The 19735-nt window shown below is 39.2% G+C and overlaps 1 protein-coding gene across 4 annotated transcripts in view; it reads right to left on the bottom strand.

Moving 5' to 3' along the window:
- SPIDR (scaffold protein involved in DNA repair) overlaps window positions 1-19484 on the bottom strand; it is a 358224-nt gene extending 338740 nt beyond the window's left edge. Inside the window, exon 1 of one of the 4 annotated variants that reach the window (XM_082364143.1) lies at window positions 19184-19484. In XM_082364143.1, the coding sequence (XP_082220269.1) occupies window positions 19184-19216 (33 nt within the window). In that variant the 5' untranslated portion in view covers window positions 19217-19484. The remainder of the gene's footprint in view (window positions 1-19183) is intronic. The other 3 variants (XM_082364146.1, XM_082364144.1, XM_082364145.1) reach the window with 3 other exon arrangements.
- Between the last annotated feature and the right edge of the window lie 251 nt (window positions 19485-19735).

A 19735-nucleotide genomic window follows, 5' to 3' on the forward strand; every position in this document is an offset into this window, starting at 1 on the left:
ACCAAACGTAAAATAGATAGCTAGTGGGAAGCAACTGCATAGCACAGGGAGATCCGCTCTGTGTTTTGTGACCACCTAGAGAGGTGGGATAGGGAGGGTGGGAGGGAGGGAGATGCAAGAGGGAAGAGATATGGGAACATATGTATATGTATAACTGATTCACTTTGTTATAAAGCAGAAACTAAGACACCATTGTAAAGCAATTATATTCCAATAAAGATGTTAAAAAAAAAAATCTAACTACTCACTTCATACTTTTTCTTCCCTAAGTTTCTTTAGCTACCTCTTTCAACGAATGTCTTCCACACTTCCAAACTTTTCTCCCTACATCCCATCCCATTAGCTTTCCTGATCAAAACCCAAATTATGAAGCAAGTATTAAGAGTACTGAATTAAATTTTAACTTGCTTTTCCTAAATACGTATGTGGGCCTTGAATATACCTAGCTCCAACTCCATGTGCACTTATATTTTAATTAAATTGAGTCATTTAAGATGAAATGGACATAAGACGACACTGGAACAATGCCTTAAAAATTCTGAGGAAAACTGATTTTTAATCTAAATTTCTCTACTCAGCCAAATTATTAATCAACTATGGGAACAAAATAAAGAAATTTTCAGACATGCAGAACTCAAAAAAACTTTTAACACACTCTTTATTAGGAAGATACTGGAGAATATACCACACAAAAGGAGGAATAAGCCATATTGCCTGACTAGGAACAGGTGTAAAAAAATTTTAATTACCTATAATTAAGTAAAAAATGATGTAAAGAAAAACATGTAGCAATGATTTACTACATTAAAATAATGGTTGCACAAGAAGGAAACAAAGTACACTACTTGAGTCTTCAATGGGCCACATTTATTTGATCATAGTATTAATATTTATTTCTGGTTTAGCAAAAAGCTGTAACATAATAATGAAGGATAACAGAGATATGGAATGCTCACATAAGACAGCTAAGTCCTCATCTGCCATACTAGGTAATCAACAGATTAAATATTGGGTTGGGCCCAAGTGCATTTGTTTTTTCCCATAAAATGGCTCTAGTAGCACTTAGTTGTCTTTAACTTCATTTGAAACAATTTTGTTAGACTGTATCGTAACAGCTGTCGTTATCAGCATGAATTAAAAAAAAAAACTTACCAAAGTTGGTGAAGTTTTGTGTAGCCATCTTAATATTGAAGATGGAAGAAAAAAGCAACATTTTCAGCATATTATGCTTTATTTCAATAAAGGTAAAAACTCAACTGAAATGCAAGAACAGATTTGTGTCGTGTATGGAGGAGGTGTTGTGACTCATCGAACGTGTCAAAAGTGGTTTGCGAAGTTCCACGCTGGAGATTTCTCACTGGACAATGCTCCATGATTGGGTAGACCAGCTGCAGTTGACAGCGATCAAAATCGAGACATTAATTGAGATCAACATTATACCATGTGGGAGATAGCCGACATACTCAAAATATCCAATTCAAGTGTTGAAAATCATTTGTACCAGCTTGGTTACGTTAGTCGCTTTGATGTTTGGATTGCATGTAAGTTAAGTCAAAAATAACTTTCTTGACTGTATTTCCACATTCGATTTTCTACTGAAACGTAAAAAAAAGTTCCATTTTTAAAACAAATTGTGATGGGTGATGAAAAGTGGATACTGTACAGTAATGTCGAACAGAAGAGATAGCAGGGCAAGTGAAATGAACCTCTGCCAACCACACCAAAGGCTGGTCTTCATCCAAAGGAGGTGAGGTTGTGTATACAGTGGGATTGGAAGGGAGTCCTCTACTACAAGCTCCTTCTGGAAAACCAAACGATTAATTCCAACAAGTACTGCTCCCCATGAGACCAACTGAAAGCAGCACTCGACGAAAAGTGTCTGGAATTAGTCTACAGAAAACGCATAATCTTCCATCAAGATAACACAAGACCGCATGTTTCTTTGATGACCAAGCAAAAACTGTTACAGTTTGGCTGGGAAGTTCTAATACATCCACTGTGTTCACCAGACATTGCACCTTCGGCTTTCTAATTATGTTAGTCTTCACAAAAGTCTCTTAACGGAAAAAATTTCAATTCCCTGGAAGACTGTAAAAGGCACCTGGAACAGTTCTCTGCTCAGAAAGATAATAAGTTGTGGGAAGATGGAATTATGAAGTTGGCTGAAAAATGGCAGAAAGTAGTAGAACAAAATGGTGAATACGTTGTTCAGTAAAGTACTTGGTGAAATGAAAAAGGTGTCTTTTATTTTTACTTAAAAATTGAAGGAACTTTTGGTCAACCTAATAATTAATGTGTTTTTTAAAATAAGAAAATAAACTCCAGAAAAAAACAGCTAAAAGAATTAGTGATTTCCAAACTTCTGATCTAAACAAGATGGTACAGATCAAATTTCTCCCAGCTTCTCCCCACTAAAAACAACTATAATCGCTGAAAATAACATAGAGACTGGTGAGAATTCTGGAAGTAGCAAGCTGGTTTGGGAGCCCAAGACTGAAGGAATAACAGAGTAACAAGGTGAATTATGTCCCAGCACCCAACAGAAGGTGACCCAGACCCCATGTTTCCCCACCCCCAACCTAGCTCATTCCTCCTCTTGATCAAACAGGAGTCTCTCTGACAGTATCAACTAAGCCCAGCACCACCAGAGGGAGAGAGCAATTGGGAACACTGCCAATAATAAATGATCAAGGGAATCCCAATGGACCCAGATCTCCTTCCATTAGAGATTCCAGGAAAAGAAAGAGAGTGGAGAGAGGTGGAGAGATTAGGTGTCACTAGGAAAGATCTCTTGACAACTCACACACTACCCAAGAATCACTCTCTGTGTCTCTCAGAGGCATGGGGGATCCCGACACAGCAAGAACCTGACAAGGGAAGCTTCTTGGTCACTGTGTGCCTGAGATTCTCTGCTCCTTCACCAAGAGACCCTAGCAGGTCAGCCTGGGGAACCCCCTTCTGTTCCCTAAGGTTACTGGCACTAGATATGCCGAGCAGACCGAAACAACATCACAAAGGCTCTAAAAATTAAACTATCATTAGAACCACAATCCACAAAAGTAGGTCAGGACCTGTGTGCTTGATCTTACCAGCACACTGCGACAATAAAATACTTAAGTAGAACCCAGCATCTCCTAAGATAGACAAAATGTCCAGAATACAATTGAATATTGTTCTTCATACTAAGAACCAATACTATCAAAAAACAAATAAGAAAAACAATCAACTGATGCCAACAAGTAAATCAATCTGGTGCTGGAACTATCTAACAAGAATTTTTTAATAGCTGTCATAAAAATACTCAATAATCAACTGCAAGTTCTCTTGAAACAATGAAAAATTAGAAAAAAAAAATTATAAAAAAGGACCAAATGGAAACTATAGAACTGAAAAATACAATTACCAAAATAAAAAACCTACTGGTTAGACTCAGTAGTAAAATCATAACTACAGAAGATAGAATCAGTAATTTGTAGTCCAATCAATAGAATTCAACTAATCTGAACAACAGATTCAGACAAAATATAGTGAAGAAAAATGAATAGAGCCTCAGGGACCTGTGAGACAATAACAAAGGATTCATCATTCATATCACTGTTCCAAGAGGTAAAGAAAAAGAAATTAAACTGAGAAAGTATTTTAAAACATATCAGCTCAAAATTTCCTACATTGGGTAAAAGATATAATATTTCTTCAGTTTTAATAAGCTGAAAGAACCCCAAGCAGGATAAACCCAAAGAAACCAACAGCAAGACATCAAAATTAAACTTCTAAAGATAAAGAAAACTTTGGAAAAGAGCCATGATAACATACTGCCTATATAGGAACACCAATTCTAGTGACAGAACTCTGATCTGAAATCTTAGAGCCAGAATGAAGTGGGGCAATTATTTTTCAGTTCTTAAAGAAAATAACAGCAACCCAGAATTTGATATCCAGTAAACAGTTCAACAATCAAGGGGAAATAAAGACATTTTAGACCCAAAAAACAAAAAAACAAAAAAAAACTTAAGTATTTGGAAACCAGCAGATACACACTTGAAGACTGGTAAAAGGAAGTACTCAAACAGTAGAAAATGATTTTTTTCTTTAAATCTTGTGAGCAGTGTGGAAAAAGGAAAAACAGAAACTGCAGGAGTATGGATAAATACAAAACACAATCCTCCTCAAGAACTGTACAAATCATAGTCAATGAATATGAAATATGAAACAAAAGTCACAATACTAGGTAACATTAAAGGTACTTAAATGGAAAGTGAAGCCTCCACATTTTACTAGAAGTGATAAAATGCTGCATATGTAGACTGTGATAAGCTACACATGTATTATTGCATATCTAGAAAAACCATTGAGAAAATGATACAACAAAAAAAGCTAAGAAAAACTATAAATAAATCAAAATGGAAACCTAAAATTGTTTAAGTAACTCCAAAAAGGCAAAAAAAGAGAAAGGAAAGAACAGGAAGAAAACAACAAAATGGCAAACTTGAACACTAACATATCAATAATTTTCTCTTACATGTAAATGACCTAAATACATCCATCAAAAGACAAAGCCTGGCAAAGTAGATTAAAAAACATGAACCAACCACATGCTATTTGGAAGAAACTAATTTCAAGTTCAACACTATAGGGAGGTTGAAAGTAAATGAATAGAAAGATATGACAAGTAAACTCTGACAACAAAAGTGGCTATATTAGTATCTGGTAAAGTAGACCTCAGGTCAAAAGGAAATTTCTAGAAACAAAGACAGAAATTATGTAACAATAAAAGAATAAATTCAACAGAAAGATACAACACTACTAATTTTATAAACACCAAACAAGAGAGCCTCAAAATGCATAAAACAAAACTGATAGAGCCAAAAGAATAAATACACAAATCCACCACTATAGTTGGGGATTTCGACATGTGCCCACCATGCTCAGCAACTGATAGAACTGCTAGGTAGAAAATAATATAAGTCACACAAGATCTCACCAAAAAAACAAAACAAACAAAAAAACCCTAACAATACTTAACTGACACATAGAGAGCACACCACCCAACAAAAACAAAATACATATTATTTTTCCAAACACAAAGGAACATTCACCCAAATGAAGCATATTCAGAGAATAAATTTAAGAGACTGAAATCATACAGAATGTGTGGCTTAATCATAAATGAATTAGAAACCAATAACAAAAACAAAACAGATAAATGATAAAAACATGAATAACAAGCTTCTGATTCATGAATAAAACACAGTCTTTAACAGAATTTTTTAAACATACAAAATTAAATGAAAAAAGAAACAGCATATCAAAATATATGGGATGCAGCTAAAGCAGAACTGAGAGGGAAATTCGTAACATTAAAATACAGTTGACCCTTGAACAACACAGGTTTGAACTGCATAGGTCCACTTACACATGGATTTTTTCAATAAATACCTACTCCAGTACCACATGATCCACAGGTGGCGGAATCCATGGATGTGGAACCACGGATACAGAGGGCTAACTGTGAAGTTATACATGGACTTTCAACTGCACAGGGGATCAGCCTCCTAAACTCCGCACTGTTCAAGGGTCAACTTATTTTCATTGGAAATGAAAAAAACTCTCAAATCAATAACCTAAATTCCAACCTCAAGAAACTAGAAGAACAAAAAATAACTAAAGCAAGCAAGCAAAAGGAAGAGAGAAATAGTAGGAATCAATTCAATTCAAAACAGGAAAACAACTATTTTTTTAAAGCAATAAAACCAAGAGCTAGTCCTTCAAGAAATAATTACAATTAATACACATCTAGGAGGACTGACAAAAAACAGAGAAGACACAAATGACAAATATGAGTCTCAAATAGGGATATCACAACAAATCCTACAGCCATTGAAAAAATACATCCCTACAAATCCTACAGCCATTAAAAAGACATAGGAACACTACAAACTTTGCACTCATAAACTCAATAACTTAGAAGAAGTCAACCAATTCCTCAAAAACCACAACTTCCAAAACTCAACCAAGAATAGATAATGTAAACAGACCTTATAACCAACAAATAAATTGAATTTGAAGTTTAAAAGTCCCTGAAAACAAACCACTAGGCCCAAGTGATTTCATTACACAATTCTAACAAACCTTCAACAAAGAATTAACGTCGACTTTATATAATAACTTCCAGAAAATAAAACAAGAAAGAACACTTCCAAACTCATTTTAGGAAACTAACACTACCCTGATAAGAGTCAGGCAAAGACAATATAAAAAAGAAAACTACAAACCAAATGTCTCTTATGAATTTAAATGCAAAAAAAAACCTCGAGAATATCAGCAAAAGGAATCTAATAACGTTTACAAAGGAATGTACAAAAAGGCCAAGTGGGGTTTATTTCAGGTGTGCACGGCTGATTCAACATTCAAAAATCAACCAATGTATAAGAATCCGCCTGCCAATGCAGGGGACACAGGTTCGTTCCCTGGTCTGGGAAGATCCCACATGCCACAGAGCAACTAAGCCCGTGCACCACAACTAGTGAGCCTGCAACTAAGCCCATACCACAACTACTGAGCCTGTGCTCTAGAGCCCAAGAGCCACAACTGCTGAGCCCACGTGCCACAACTACTGAAGCCTGCGCACCTAGAGCCCGTGCTGCAGAACGAGAAGACACTGCAATAAGAAGCCCAAGCACCTCAACGAAGACTAGTCCCCACTCGCCACAACTAGAAAAAGCCCACACGCAGCAACAAAGACCCAACACAGCCAAAAAGAATAAGTTAACTAATTAAAATATATATATGGATCAATTTTTTAAAAAACTCACCCAATGTAATCTACCATATATCAACAAGCTGAAAAGAAAAACTGCAGCATCTGGCACACAAAAAAAGCATATAATAAAATACAACACCAATTCATTATAAAACTGTAAACAAACTACAAATAAAGGTAAACTTCCTCAACTTAAGACCAACTACCAAAAACCCTCAGCTCACATCATACTTAACCAGGAAAGAATGAATGCTTTCCCCCTAAGATCAGTAACAAGTAAGGATGTCCACTCTCATCACTCTTATCCAACATGGTACTGGAAGTTCTAGCTGCTACAATAAGGCAGGGAGATGGGGCGGAGGCGGGGGAAGTGGGTAGGGCGGCAGTGGACGACAGTGGATTTGAGAACATACAGTTTGAAAAAGAAAAAACAAAACTACTGAGACATGATAGTCTACACAGAAAATCCCAAGAAATCTAACCAAAAAAATGGCTAGTACTAATAAGTGAGTTCAGCAAAGCTACAAAATATAACATTAGTGCACGAAAACCAATCCATTTCTAAATACTAACAATAAACATGTAGAAACTAGAATTAAAAACAATACAATTTACAATCACACCAAAATAAATGAAATAGTTAAGTATAAAGTTACCAAAACATGTATGGCACCTGCAGGCTACAAATTTCAAAATGCTGATGAAAGAACCCAAAGATTAACAAATGGAGAGACATGGACTAGGAGACCCACAGATGTCTATCTGCCCCAGATTGATCGATAGCTTTAATTCATTTCCTACCAAAATTCCAGAAAGTATTTTGTAGACATAGCCAAACTATTTTAAAACTTACAGAGAAAGCCACAGGCCTTAGAAGAGCTAAAACTGTTTTGAAGAAGAAGAAAGTGGAAAGTCACTCTATCCAATGTTAATGCTTACTAGGCAAAGAGATAGACACATAGATGACTGGACCACTTCAGAAACCCAAAAATAAACCCACACATATTTGCACAATTGGTTTTTGACAAAGGTGCAAAAGCAATTCAATGGAGGAAGGAACAGACCTTCAATAAATGGTAGTGGACAACTGAAAGTCCATAGACCAAAAAAAGAAAAAAAAAAAACCTCAACCTAAACCTCACACCTTATATGAAAATTAACTCAAAATATGTCATAACTTAAATGTAAAACACTAAACTATAAAGCTGTTAGAAAAACACAGAAAATTTTTGGGTTCTAGAGCTAAGCAAGGAGTTCTTATAGATTTTATAGCAAATGCACAAACTATCAAATGAACATGGTAAAAATTTAAAAATATTGCTGCCAGAAGATATTTGGAAACAACATGTCCAATAAGGGACTAGTATCTAGAATATTTTTTAAGCTCTCAAAATTCAGCAATAACCCCAAAAAATCCAATTTAAAAATGGGTAAAAGAAACGAACAGGTATTTTGCCAAAGAAGATAGACAGATAGCAAATAATCACATAAAAACATGTTCAACATCATTAGCCATCATGGAAATACAAATTAAAACCACAATGAGTTATCAGCACACACCTATCATGATGGCTAAAATAAAAAACGTGATAAGCAAACTTCCAGAATAAGAGAATAAGAACCTCTAATAATTTGTTCCTTCATAAAAGAAATAGTAACAGTGGAAGAAAAAAATAGTCAAAGTTTAATTTTTCAAAAATTTGGAAATTAACCATAGGCTCATAATCTGAACAGCATTCACTCAAGAAAAGGACCTTAATATCGACAAGAACAGTGAACTTTTTGGTGTTTTAATTTGCCCTCATCTCATGCCCCCTCTCCAGCTCCATAGTAGCCTTGAAAAACAGCAGCCTCATAACCAGGGTAAGCTGTGTAAACCGGCAGCCCAGCAGTCAGAGGAGAGAGCAAACTGGGTTTGTAGGTCCTCAAAAGGCCCTATCCACAGAGTACTATCACTATCTGAACTGCCTGGCAGCTCTTGAGAAAAAAAACTTATTCACAGAACTTAGTTCGACCTGACTCAGAGCTCACTCAATGGGAAAGCCCTATCACCAGGGCATTTGTCTAAAACAATTGACAGCAATTCATATTATAGCTGCCTGCAGCAGCAAGAGTGGTTTCAGGGACCAAACAGCCGAAAGTACTAACGAAGAAATATCTGAAGAATGAAATGTCCACAGGCAGCACTGAAAAGATCTGACATGTTCCAGGGGATCTGGAATGCTACCTGATGTGCAGGGCTGTGTGTATGCCCCGGAAAAACCTGAGAAGGCCCTAATATCTCAACTCTGGATAACGTCAAGGCCCTGCACAAGGAGAAAGTTAAGGTTAAGTCGGTTATAAACTACCAGACTATAGAAGGCAGGCCTCAACACACACAGAGTTCTTCAGTAAAGTATGAAAGACTTATTGGCTCAAAGCATCTAAAGAAATCTCTGTCCAATAATTCACAGACAAGTAGACAGTGTAGTGTGTTCAGCAACAACAAACAGAAAATGTTTTTTTCCCCAAATTTTTGGCATTTACTGTAAGCCTCAAACAGCCACCAACACTCCATTTTATGCAGTTTGTGGGTCCTGGTTCACAGGGCAGGGAATGGGCTGGGACAGCAAGGCTCCTTTACTTCCAGCTCTTTGATGGCAATCCTCCCCTTGTCCTTTAATGGACCCATCTCCTGGAGGTAGCAGGAAACGTTGGAAATGCCCCTTTTCCTACAGAAAACAGGAACTTTACAAACTTTAAGAAACTTTAGGAAAGTCATTAAACAAACAAATAGCAACAACAAACAAATTAAAAAACCTCTGGGGAGGGGATGGGGGAACTTAATGTCCAGAGTTGTCACATTATATTTTAAATGTCTGGTTTCAACAAAAAATTGTAAAACACAAAGAAACAGAAAGGTATAACAAGAAAAATGCAGTCAAGAAAAACTGGGGGCTTCCCTGGTGGCGTAGTGGTTGAGAGTCTGCCTGCAAATGCAGGGGACACGGGTTTGAGCCCTGGTCTGGGAAAGATCCCACATGCCGCGGAGCAGCTGGGCCCATGAGCCACAATTACTGAGCCTGCGCGTCTGGGGCCTGTGCTCCGCAACAAGAGAAGCCGCGATAGTGAGAGGCCCACGCACCGCGATGAAGAGTGGCCCCCGCTTGCCACAACTGGAGAAAGCCCTCGCACAGAAACAAAGACCCAACACAGCCATATTTTTAAAAATTAATTAATTAATTAATTTAAAAAAAAAAAAAAAAAAAAGAAAAACTGTACCTGAGGGAGGCCAGAAGTTGGATTCACCAAAGACTTTAAATCAGCTTCTGTAAATATGCTCAAAGAAAAAAAAGGAAATTGTCTAAAAAAGTTAAAATACCCCAGCAAATAAAGACTATAAAGACATAATTACTTTTTAGAAAGAAAGAAACCACTACACTCAAATAGAAATTCAAGAATTGAATAGTACAATAACTGAAATGAAAAGTTCTCTAGAGAGGCTCTAGAGCAGATTTGAGCTAGCAGAAGAAAAAGTCAGCAAACTTTACGACAGGACAATTGAGAGTATCCAAGCTGAAGAACAGAAAGAAAGAAAAATGAAGAAGAATGAACAGAACCTCAGAGACCTGTGGGACACCATCAGGTATACAAATATATGCATAAGAGTCCCAGAAAAAAAGGAAGCAGAAAGAGTATCTGAGAGCATATTATTACTATTCTTAGACAACAATACAATGAAATTAACAACAGAAATAAAACTGCAAAAATCACAAAAATATGGAAATTAAACAACACACTCCTAAATAACCAGTGGATCAACACAGAATCACAAGAAAAATTAGAAGATATTATGAGAAAAATGAAAACAATAAAATATATTAAAACTTGTGGATGTAGAAAAAGCAATGCTTACAGAAAAACTTATAGCTGTAAATACTTATTTTAAAAAAGGCCTCAAATTAATAGCTTAACCCTTCACCTTAGAAAACTAGAAAGATAAGAGCAACTAACCCAAAGCAAGAAGGAAGGAAATGAGAACAATTAGGCAGAAATAAAATAGAAAACAAAATAATGAAAAATACAAATATAACCAAAAGTTGGTTCCTTGAAAAGACCAAAACAGACAAACCTTTAGCTAAACTAACAAAAAGAAAAAAAAAAAAGAGGGAAAGAGAGAAGATTCAAATTGCAAAAACAAAAAATAAAAGAGAAAAAGCACTACCAAACTAAAGGATTATAGGAAACACTCTAAGGAAATAATATGAAAAACTGTACGCCAACAAATTAGGTAACTACCATACAATACACAGACTCCAAGAAAGACACAAACTAGCAAAACTGACTCAAGTAGAAATTAAACTGAATAGGGCTTCCTTGGTGGCGTAGTGGTTAAGAACCCGCCTGCCAATGCAGGGGACATGGCTTCCTGCCCTGGTCCGGGAAGATCCCACATGCCGCAGAGCAACTAAGCCCGTGTGCCACAACTACTGAGCCTGCGTTCTAGAGCCCGTGAGCCACAATTACTGAGCCTGCATGCCACAACTAGTGAAGCCCGCGCACCTAGAGCCCATGCTCTGCAACAAGAGAAGCCACTGCAATGAGAAGCCCGCGCACCGCAACGAAGAGTAGGCCCCGCTCGCCGCAACTGGAGAAAGCCAGCACTCAGCAACGAAGACCCAATGCAGCCAAAATAAATTAATTAATTTTTTAAAAAACTGAATAGACATAACAAATGGATTGAATCAGTAATTTGGAAACACCACAAAGAAAAACCAAAACTCAGATGGCTACACTAATAATTTATGCCAAACGTAAAAATGCATTAATATCAATGCTTCACAAACTCCTAACTCATACTATGAAACCAAATATCCTTATAACAAAACCAAAGACATCAAAAAACAACTAGACCATTATTACTTATGAATATAGATGCAAAAATGCTCAACAAAATATCAGCATACTGAATCCAGCAACATATACAAAGGGTTATACACCACGGCCAACAGGGATTTTCCCTCCAGCAATGCAAGATTGATGTAACATCCAAAACTCAATAAATATACCATATTAATAAAGGACAAAGGAAAAAACTGGATCAACAGAAAAACAACTTACAAAAGCCAACACCCTTCCATAGTAATTCTCAACATACTCGCAATGGAACAGTACTTCCTCAATCTGATAAAGAATATCTAAAAAGAACTCACAGCTAACATCATACGTAATAAAATACTGAATGTTTTCTCCCTAAGATAAGGATCAAGAAAAGGATGTGAGCTCTCACCACTTATATTCAAGATTGTACTAGAGGTTCTAGCCGTGGCAATTCGGCAAGGAGAAGAAGTAGGACATCCAAACTGTAAAGGAAGAGGTAAAACTATCTCTGAATACTCAGAGATGATATGGTCTTATATATAGACAATCCTAAGAAACACACACACACACAATTAGAACAAATGACTTCAGCAAAGTTGCAAGACACAATCTGAATATAAAATAATCAAGTGTAATTACATACACTAGCAATGACCACAAAGAATGAATTTTTAAAAAATTCCATTAACAGCGACAAAAAGAATAAAATACTTAGAAATAAGTTTAATCAAGGAAGTGCAAGACTTTTACAGTGAAAACTACAAAACATAGTTAAAAGAAATGAAAGAGCTAAATAAAATAGAAAGACACCCCATGTTCGTGGCTTGGAAAGCTGAATACTGTTAAGATAGCAATACTCTCCAATTTCTCTACAGAGTTACCCAATAAAAATCCCAGATGGCTGTTTGCAGAAATTGACTGATGTTACTATTCACATGAAAATGCTAGGAACCCAGAATAATTTAAACAATCTTGAAACAGAACACAAGCTAGAGATTTCCTAACTTCAAAACTTACTACCAAGCTACAGTAATTAAGAAAGTATGGTAGCGGCATAAGGGTAATACATAAATGAATGGAACAGAAATCATACTTCAGAAATAAATCCTTACATTTGTGGTCAATTGATTTTAAAAAGAAAATTCAAAAATAATTCAATGGAGAAAGAATAATCTTTTCAACAAATGGTACTGGCACAACTAAATATCCACATGCAAAAGAATGAAGGTAGACCCTTTTCCTCACACCACATACAAAAATTAACTCCAAATGAACCACAGACCTAAATGTAAGAGCTAAAACTATAAACTCTTAGAAGAAAACATACGAATAAACCTTTGACTTATGACCTAAGTGATTTCTTAGATATGACACCAAAAGCATAAGCAACAAAAGTAAAAAGACTGGACTTCATCAAAAATTTTAAACATTTGTGCTTCAAATGACCTCATCAAGAAAATGAAAAGCAAGCCCACAGAATGGGAGAAAATATCTGCAAACCACCTATCTGATAAGGAAACTGTATACAGAATTTATAAAGAACCCTTACAATTCAACAATAAACAGACAAATCCAACTAAAACATGGGCAAGGGCTTCCTTGGTGGCGCAGTGGTTAAGAATCCACCTGCCGATGCAGGGGACACAGGTTCGAGCCCTGGTCCGGGAAGATCCCACATGCCGCAGAGCAACTAAGCCCGTGTGCCACAACTACTGAGCCTGCGCTCTACAGCCCGCGCACCTAGAGCCTGGGCTCCTCAGCAATGGAAGCCGCCGCAATGAGAAGCCCGCACACCGCAACGAAGAGTAGCCCCTGCTCACCACAACTAGAGAAAGCCCGCATGCAGCAACAAAGATCCAACACAGCCAAATTAAAAAAAAAAAAAAACATGGGCAAGTAATTTGAATACACATTTCTTCAAAGATACACAAATTACCAATAAGCACATGAAAAGATACTCAACATAATTAGTCATTAGGGAAACGCAAATCAAAACCAAAACAATAAAATACCACTTTCTACCCATTAAGATGGCTAAAGTCAAAAGAACGCAATAACAAGTATTGACAAGCATGTGGAGAAATTAGAATCCTCATTCCTTGCTGGTGAGACTAAAAAATGTAACCACTTGTAAAACAGTTTGGCAGTTCCTCAAAATTTAAACATACAATTACCATATGACTCATCAATTCCACTGGTAGGTTTACATCCAAGGTAAATGAAAACTTTCATCTTCACAAAAATTGGTACACAAACGATCATAACAGCATCATTCATAACAACCAAAAAGTGTAAATAATCCAAATATCCATCAATTGATGAATGGAATTTTTTAATGTTGTATACCATACAATGAAAAATTATTCAACCATAAAGGGGAATGAAATACTGATACATGCTACAACAATGGATGCACCTTGAAAACGTTAGGCTAAGTGAAATAAGCCAGTCTCAAAAGACCATATGTTATTCCATTTATATGAAATGTCCAGAATAGGCAAATCTATACAGATGGAAAGTAGCTTAGTGGTTGCCAGGGGGATGGGGAAGGAGAGAATGTGGAATGACTGCTAATAGCCATGGAGTTTCTTTTCAGTGTGATGAGAATATTCTATAATAAGAAATATTTGCACAACTATTTTAATGAATACACTAAAAACCACTGAATTCTGTACTTTAAAAGCATGAATTTATTATCTATGAAATTGAATCACTCATACATTGCCAGTGTAATATTGTACAGCCACTCTAGAAAAGTTTGTTAGTTTCTTATAAAACTAAACATCAAATTACGATATGACCCAGCAATTACACTCTTGGGCATTTATCTTAGAGAAATAAAAACCTATGTTCCCAAAAACACCTGTACGCAAGTGTTCACAGCAGCTTTATTCTAATAGCCAGAAACTGGAAACAGCCCAGATGTACTTCACCAGGTAAAATGCTAAGTTAAAGTGTGGTGCATCCATTCCATGGACTACGACTCAGCAATAAAAATGAAGAAACTACTGATATTCACAACTTGGACAAGAGTCTTATGCTGAGTGGGAAAAAAAATAAGGAAAACAATGTCAAAAGGTTATAAACTGTATGATTCTATCCCACTAACATTTTTGAAATGACAAAAACTTTCAGATAATGAATAGATTAATGATTGCCAGGGGTTAGGGGTGGGAGTTAATGGGAGTCGGTGTGATTATAAAAGGGATCCTATGCTGATGAAACTGTTCGGTATCTTGACTGTGGTAGTAGATACATGAACCTACACATGTGATAAAATTGTATAGAACTAAACACACACACACATACACACAGACGCACATCTGGGGAGATTTGAATAAGACAGTTGTATTGCATTAATGTCAGTATATTGGTGGTGATATTGTACTACAGTTTTGCAGAATGTTACCATTGTGGCCAACTGGATAAAGAAGACGTGAGATGTCTATAATTCCTTACAACTGTATGTGATTCTTTGAGTACCTCTATTTTAAACAGGGATTGCCTTCAGGGACATGACTTAGTGCAGGAAGGAGCAGGGCAACAATTGCTGGCTTTCATAAGAAATTTTTTCATACTACTACTTTATCTATGAGCATATATTGTTTTGATTTAAAATATTTTTTCCCTTACAGGCAATATATATGTGAAGTACCTGACATATGAAAAGTCTTCAATAAATGTTAGTTCTCCTTTCCTTCCATTTTAAGGATAAGACAACCTCTAGACTAAGATATCAGTACTAAGGAGTCTAATTCTGAGAAGCAGAGCCACTGGTAAATCATCCAATGGGATTACCAAGGGCTAAAACTGGAACCATAAGGTACTCCTACCAAGATAACTATGAGAGAATCTCTCTCCACCACTGAACAACTTTAAAACTAAGCCCTCTTCCTATTCCTTGTTCAACAAACTGAGTGAAGCAATTCTGGAGAAATCTAAAGGCAAAACAGTAGAGGATGAACAATAGCTTTGTCCTCATCTAGAAATTTCTTTCATTATCATGGTGTTTTATTATTAATTGCTTTCATTATCACTAACATTAATTGAGTGCTTATACGCTCAGTACATCATTTCATGCAGTTCTCATCATTTAACCCTCATACTAACCTTGCAAGATCGGTATTATCCCCATTTGATAGACAAAGAAGCTACAACTTAGAAATGCTGTGTACATTGTGCTGGTCAGAGAGCTAGTTAGCAACATGTCAGGATTTTCTCCCATGTATGTCTAATTCCAGAAATAAAGATTCTAGCCACTGATTCTGCATTATCTCACTTTAACAAAAGTGTCTAGCAATAACTATCATGTGCACCTTCCACACGAAGGCACATAACAGCGGCTGAGCTTTCCGACCGGGTTGAGCACCCGGGAACATCACCGGAACTCCTAAGGCTCAAGCGCAGTCACGGTATCAGTCACTAGCCTCCTCCTAGTCATGATGTCTCACCTGCCATTCTGCATTCTTCTGGCTAACTACTACTTCAGGGTTTCCTTTCAAGCATTACGACTCCCACCTTTCTACCAATTCACTTTACCAATCACCAAGCCACAAGGCTCGTATAAAAAGACCCACAAATGAGAGTGGCCCTCTTCATATTTTCTTATTACTTGTCCTCGGTCAATGCTGGTAAACACTCTTACCATTCCCTACCCCTCTACTCTCTCACACACACTTACATACACAAGTTCCACACCCATGCCTGCCTTTACCTCTCCTTGTCACCATCATAGCGCAAGTCGTCACATCTTCCCTAAGGTTAAAATAAGCCACTATAAAACTCAGCAGACCTCCCATCTACTGAGCTCTCCTTCTTCCCTATAGTCTCAGAGGAAAAATATTCCTATTACCTAATACTAACCCCTTTCTGTAACAGGAGCCAGGTCCTTATTCTCTCCTTGGCTCCTCCCCCTCCTGCTTCAAAGAAGCAATGTTTCCCTTTCTTGAAAAAGAAAAAAGTTCTTTGAAATGACACGTACATTGCATTTAATTAATAATTACTATGTCCTTGCTATTATGAAAGAAGCACCAGAAATAAAATAAGGTTTTCTGATGAGGACCCAAAGGAACAGAGAAGGAGGGTGTCATCAGAAAGATATGATGCTCCTTTATTTCTCTTTTATGACCTTACCAAGATAGTTTTCCTTTCAGTGAGAAAGAGAAGGGGGAGAGCTATAATTCAGTCTGAGGAGGCAAAAGGAACTGTGAGAGTGAGGGGAGGATCAGGAAATCTCAGAAGGTAAGCGACTGATAGGTAAAGGGAGTATTTGTGGTCGTTCTTGGCTATTTAGCAAGTAAAGGGAGAAGACAAAGCTTAAAGGGAATAAGAATCATAGCACTTGAAAGAACAGTGAGGGGGCGAAGGCAGGAGGGAAGAAAGAAATAAAATATACCCAGCCGTGGAGCAACTTGGAGCCTAATCTCTCCCTGGGCCTTAAGTTTCCCATATCTGTATATCCTAACATCAGGTAAGAAGCAACTAACTCTCCCCAAGCTTCCCATTTTTCACAGGTTCAAGTTTTGAGTCACCATTGACTCTTCCCTCTTCATCTTTCAATTTCAGGTACTTAAATCTCATCTTCCTTTTATTATCTACCAACTCAGGCCTTTCCCAATACTATTCCCAAGTCTACCATGTTAGTTCAGGCACATATCAACTTCCATTTCAAGAGTCCAGAAAGATCTACATGGCTTGCCCAGAATTATAAAATTAGTTAGCTGTAGAGCTGAGACTGGTACCCAAGTCTTCTGACCAGGGTATTTCCCCATGTTTCTTCATATCTACAATACTTGCAAACCTTCTATACTAGTTCTCCTTTCATTCATTCATCAGATATCTATTAGGTATCTAATATGTTCAAGGGATTATGACAGGTGCTATGATAAGGTCTTGAAAACTGATAGAATGACGAGGGGAAAAGTGACTATCAAGTCAAAAACACGAAGATTTCTAAGTGAGGATGTAGCGTAAGTGCCTGACATTAAGCATCTGATTGCCAGGTGGCATCCACTTCAGAAGAAATCCATCTTGAATAAAAGTATCTCCAGCTGTATGGCATAGCTACTTGCAAAACCACCAGGTAAGGAACTAGGCTGCCTCCACCCATGAAGGTTCCTCTTTCAACAAGCCCTGGTAACCTAAATAACTGACCATTTGAGTGACCGTGCTTCTCCCTCCTTGCTATTGCTTTAAATTAGCCAATGAAGAATGAATCCCCGAAATTCTAGACACCTAACCCTCAGACCCTAATAAAGGCGGACCCCAGGTGTGCCGTCCCTCTCTCCCTCTGTGTCTCGCCCCCCGACCTCGCCGTGTGGTCCCTGGGGGTACCATGCACCCTCCAGGATCCGTGAGTAATGAACCTTGCTCCTCCAAGTCTCCTGACGGTTTCTGCTGAAGTGCACCCTGCAATCACAATTAGAGAGCATCAGTATCAAAAGGCTGAGGCCAGCACAACACAGGAGGAAGTGTTGGCGCCCAGGGGACTAAGGGCGAGAGAATGATGACTTCATGGTGCACTGCGTTTAAACCGCGCTCAAAGGAAAGGTCAAATACACATCTGAAAATCATCCATACAGAGGGGCAGCTAACATCAATGTGTGAGACTGCCCAGAACAAACTTGGAAAGTGAGGAAAAAGGCGCAAAGTCAGAAGTCAGAACCTGGCAGGAAGGCAGCAAGAAGTAAATGAGCAGTTGCAATACAGGAAGAGAATCAAGTGGCAAATGTGTCAAATGCTACACTGACCAAGTACACAAGTTACATGGGCTTCAACAATTTAACATACTTCCTTGATTCCTTGGTTTTTTCTTTCTTCACATTTTAGTATTTCTGAAATCAGGGTTAGGTATGTTTGTCATGGGCTTCCTGGACTTCGTAAATGTATAGTCACAAAACTGACAGCGTGTGTGACAACCAATGGTATTCCAGGAGCAAGGAGACACAGCAGTGAGACGGCGGCTGAACCAGCGTGCGCGGACTATTTTTTCAGGAACTTTTTTGGTAAGAAAAGAGGAGTCAAGAGAGGAGTCAGTGTCTGCTTTCATTCAGTTTTCAGTACGATGAGACAAGCATGTCGGTAAGCGAGGAGCTCAGAAATCGCTTTCAAAAGGTAAAGGGCACACGCAGGACAAACGCAATGCACTCAGAACGTAGCTGCGCCGCTCTCAGCGCGGTCACCAGGCGGACCCCGCGTCCGACTCGGCCGAGACGCTCCCGCTCCGGCGTCGGAAGGGGCAGGGGAGGCAGCGCGGCGCAGACGCGGCGGCTACGCAGGCCCTCCCGGACCCCAGGACGCCGCCGTCGCGCTGCGGCCCAGCAGAGACCCGCGAGCACCAGCTGGACTCGGGCCGCACGGCCGGGCTCACCCTCTCCGGTCGCCCCGCAGCCGCGACCCTCGCCCTCCAGGGAGGCGGCTCCTCCCACCCCGCCTCCAACGCGGGCTGCGTCCACGCCACAGATGCCCCGGCCGCCCACTAGCCCGGGGCCAGCCACACGCGCCCCGTGGGCCCAGCCGACGTGGGGGGACCGAGGAGACGGCGCCCAGAGGTCCACAGCCTACCTTCCAGCCACGAGACTGGCCTCCGCGGGGCATCTCCGTGCGCGCCGCCTCCTCCAGAGCGTGCCGCCCCCTCAGGCCGCCGGAAGGCTGCGCGTCGCCGAACCAACTCGGCGCGCCGGGACGCACCGCGCTCTGCGATTGGCGGACGCTCGGGCTTGGGGGCGGGGCTTCTCCGGACGCACCGCCCTCCCAGCGCGCCGCGCCGCACTGCACTCTGCGATTGGCGGACGCTCGCGTGGGGGCGTGGTTTCCCTGCTACCCATGCTTCCTGGCCCTGAGCTACAGTGGGGACGCTGGGAACCGGGCGCCGGCACCAGCTGTAGGTTCGGGTTGTCTTGCGCTGCTCGGCCTGCCTGTAACTGGGCCAGGGTCCGGCAGAGCACGCGCTGGACTGGCCGCAGCGCCGCCGTCGCCTCCTGGTCAGGGAGCTGCTGAAAAACCCGCGCGGCGTTTTTCAAATAAAGCTCGTACGTGGTGTGCTTTGTCAGGCAAGGACCGGCCTTAATAAAACGAAACGGTAACCCGAAGTGGGCTATGAATTCAGCAAGCGGT

This window comes from Balaenoptera borealis (assembly GCF_965194805.1).
Source record: "Balaenoptera borealis genome assembly, chromosome: 17".
Classification (NCBI taxonomy): Eukaryota; Metazoa; Chordata; class Mammalia; order Artiodactyla; family Balaenopteridae; genus Balaenoptera; species Balaenoptera borealis.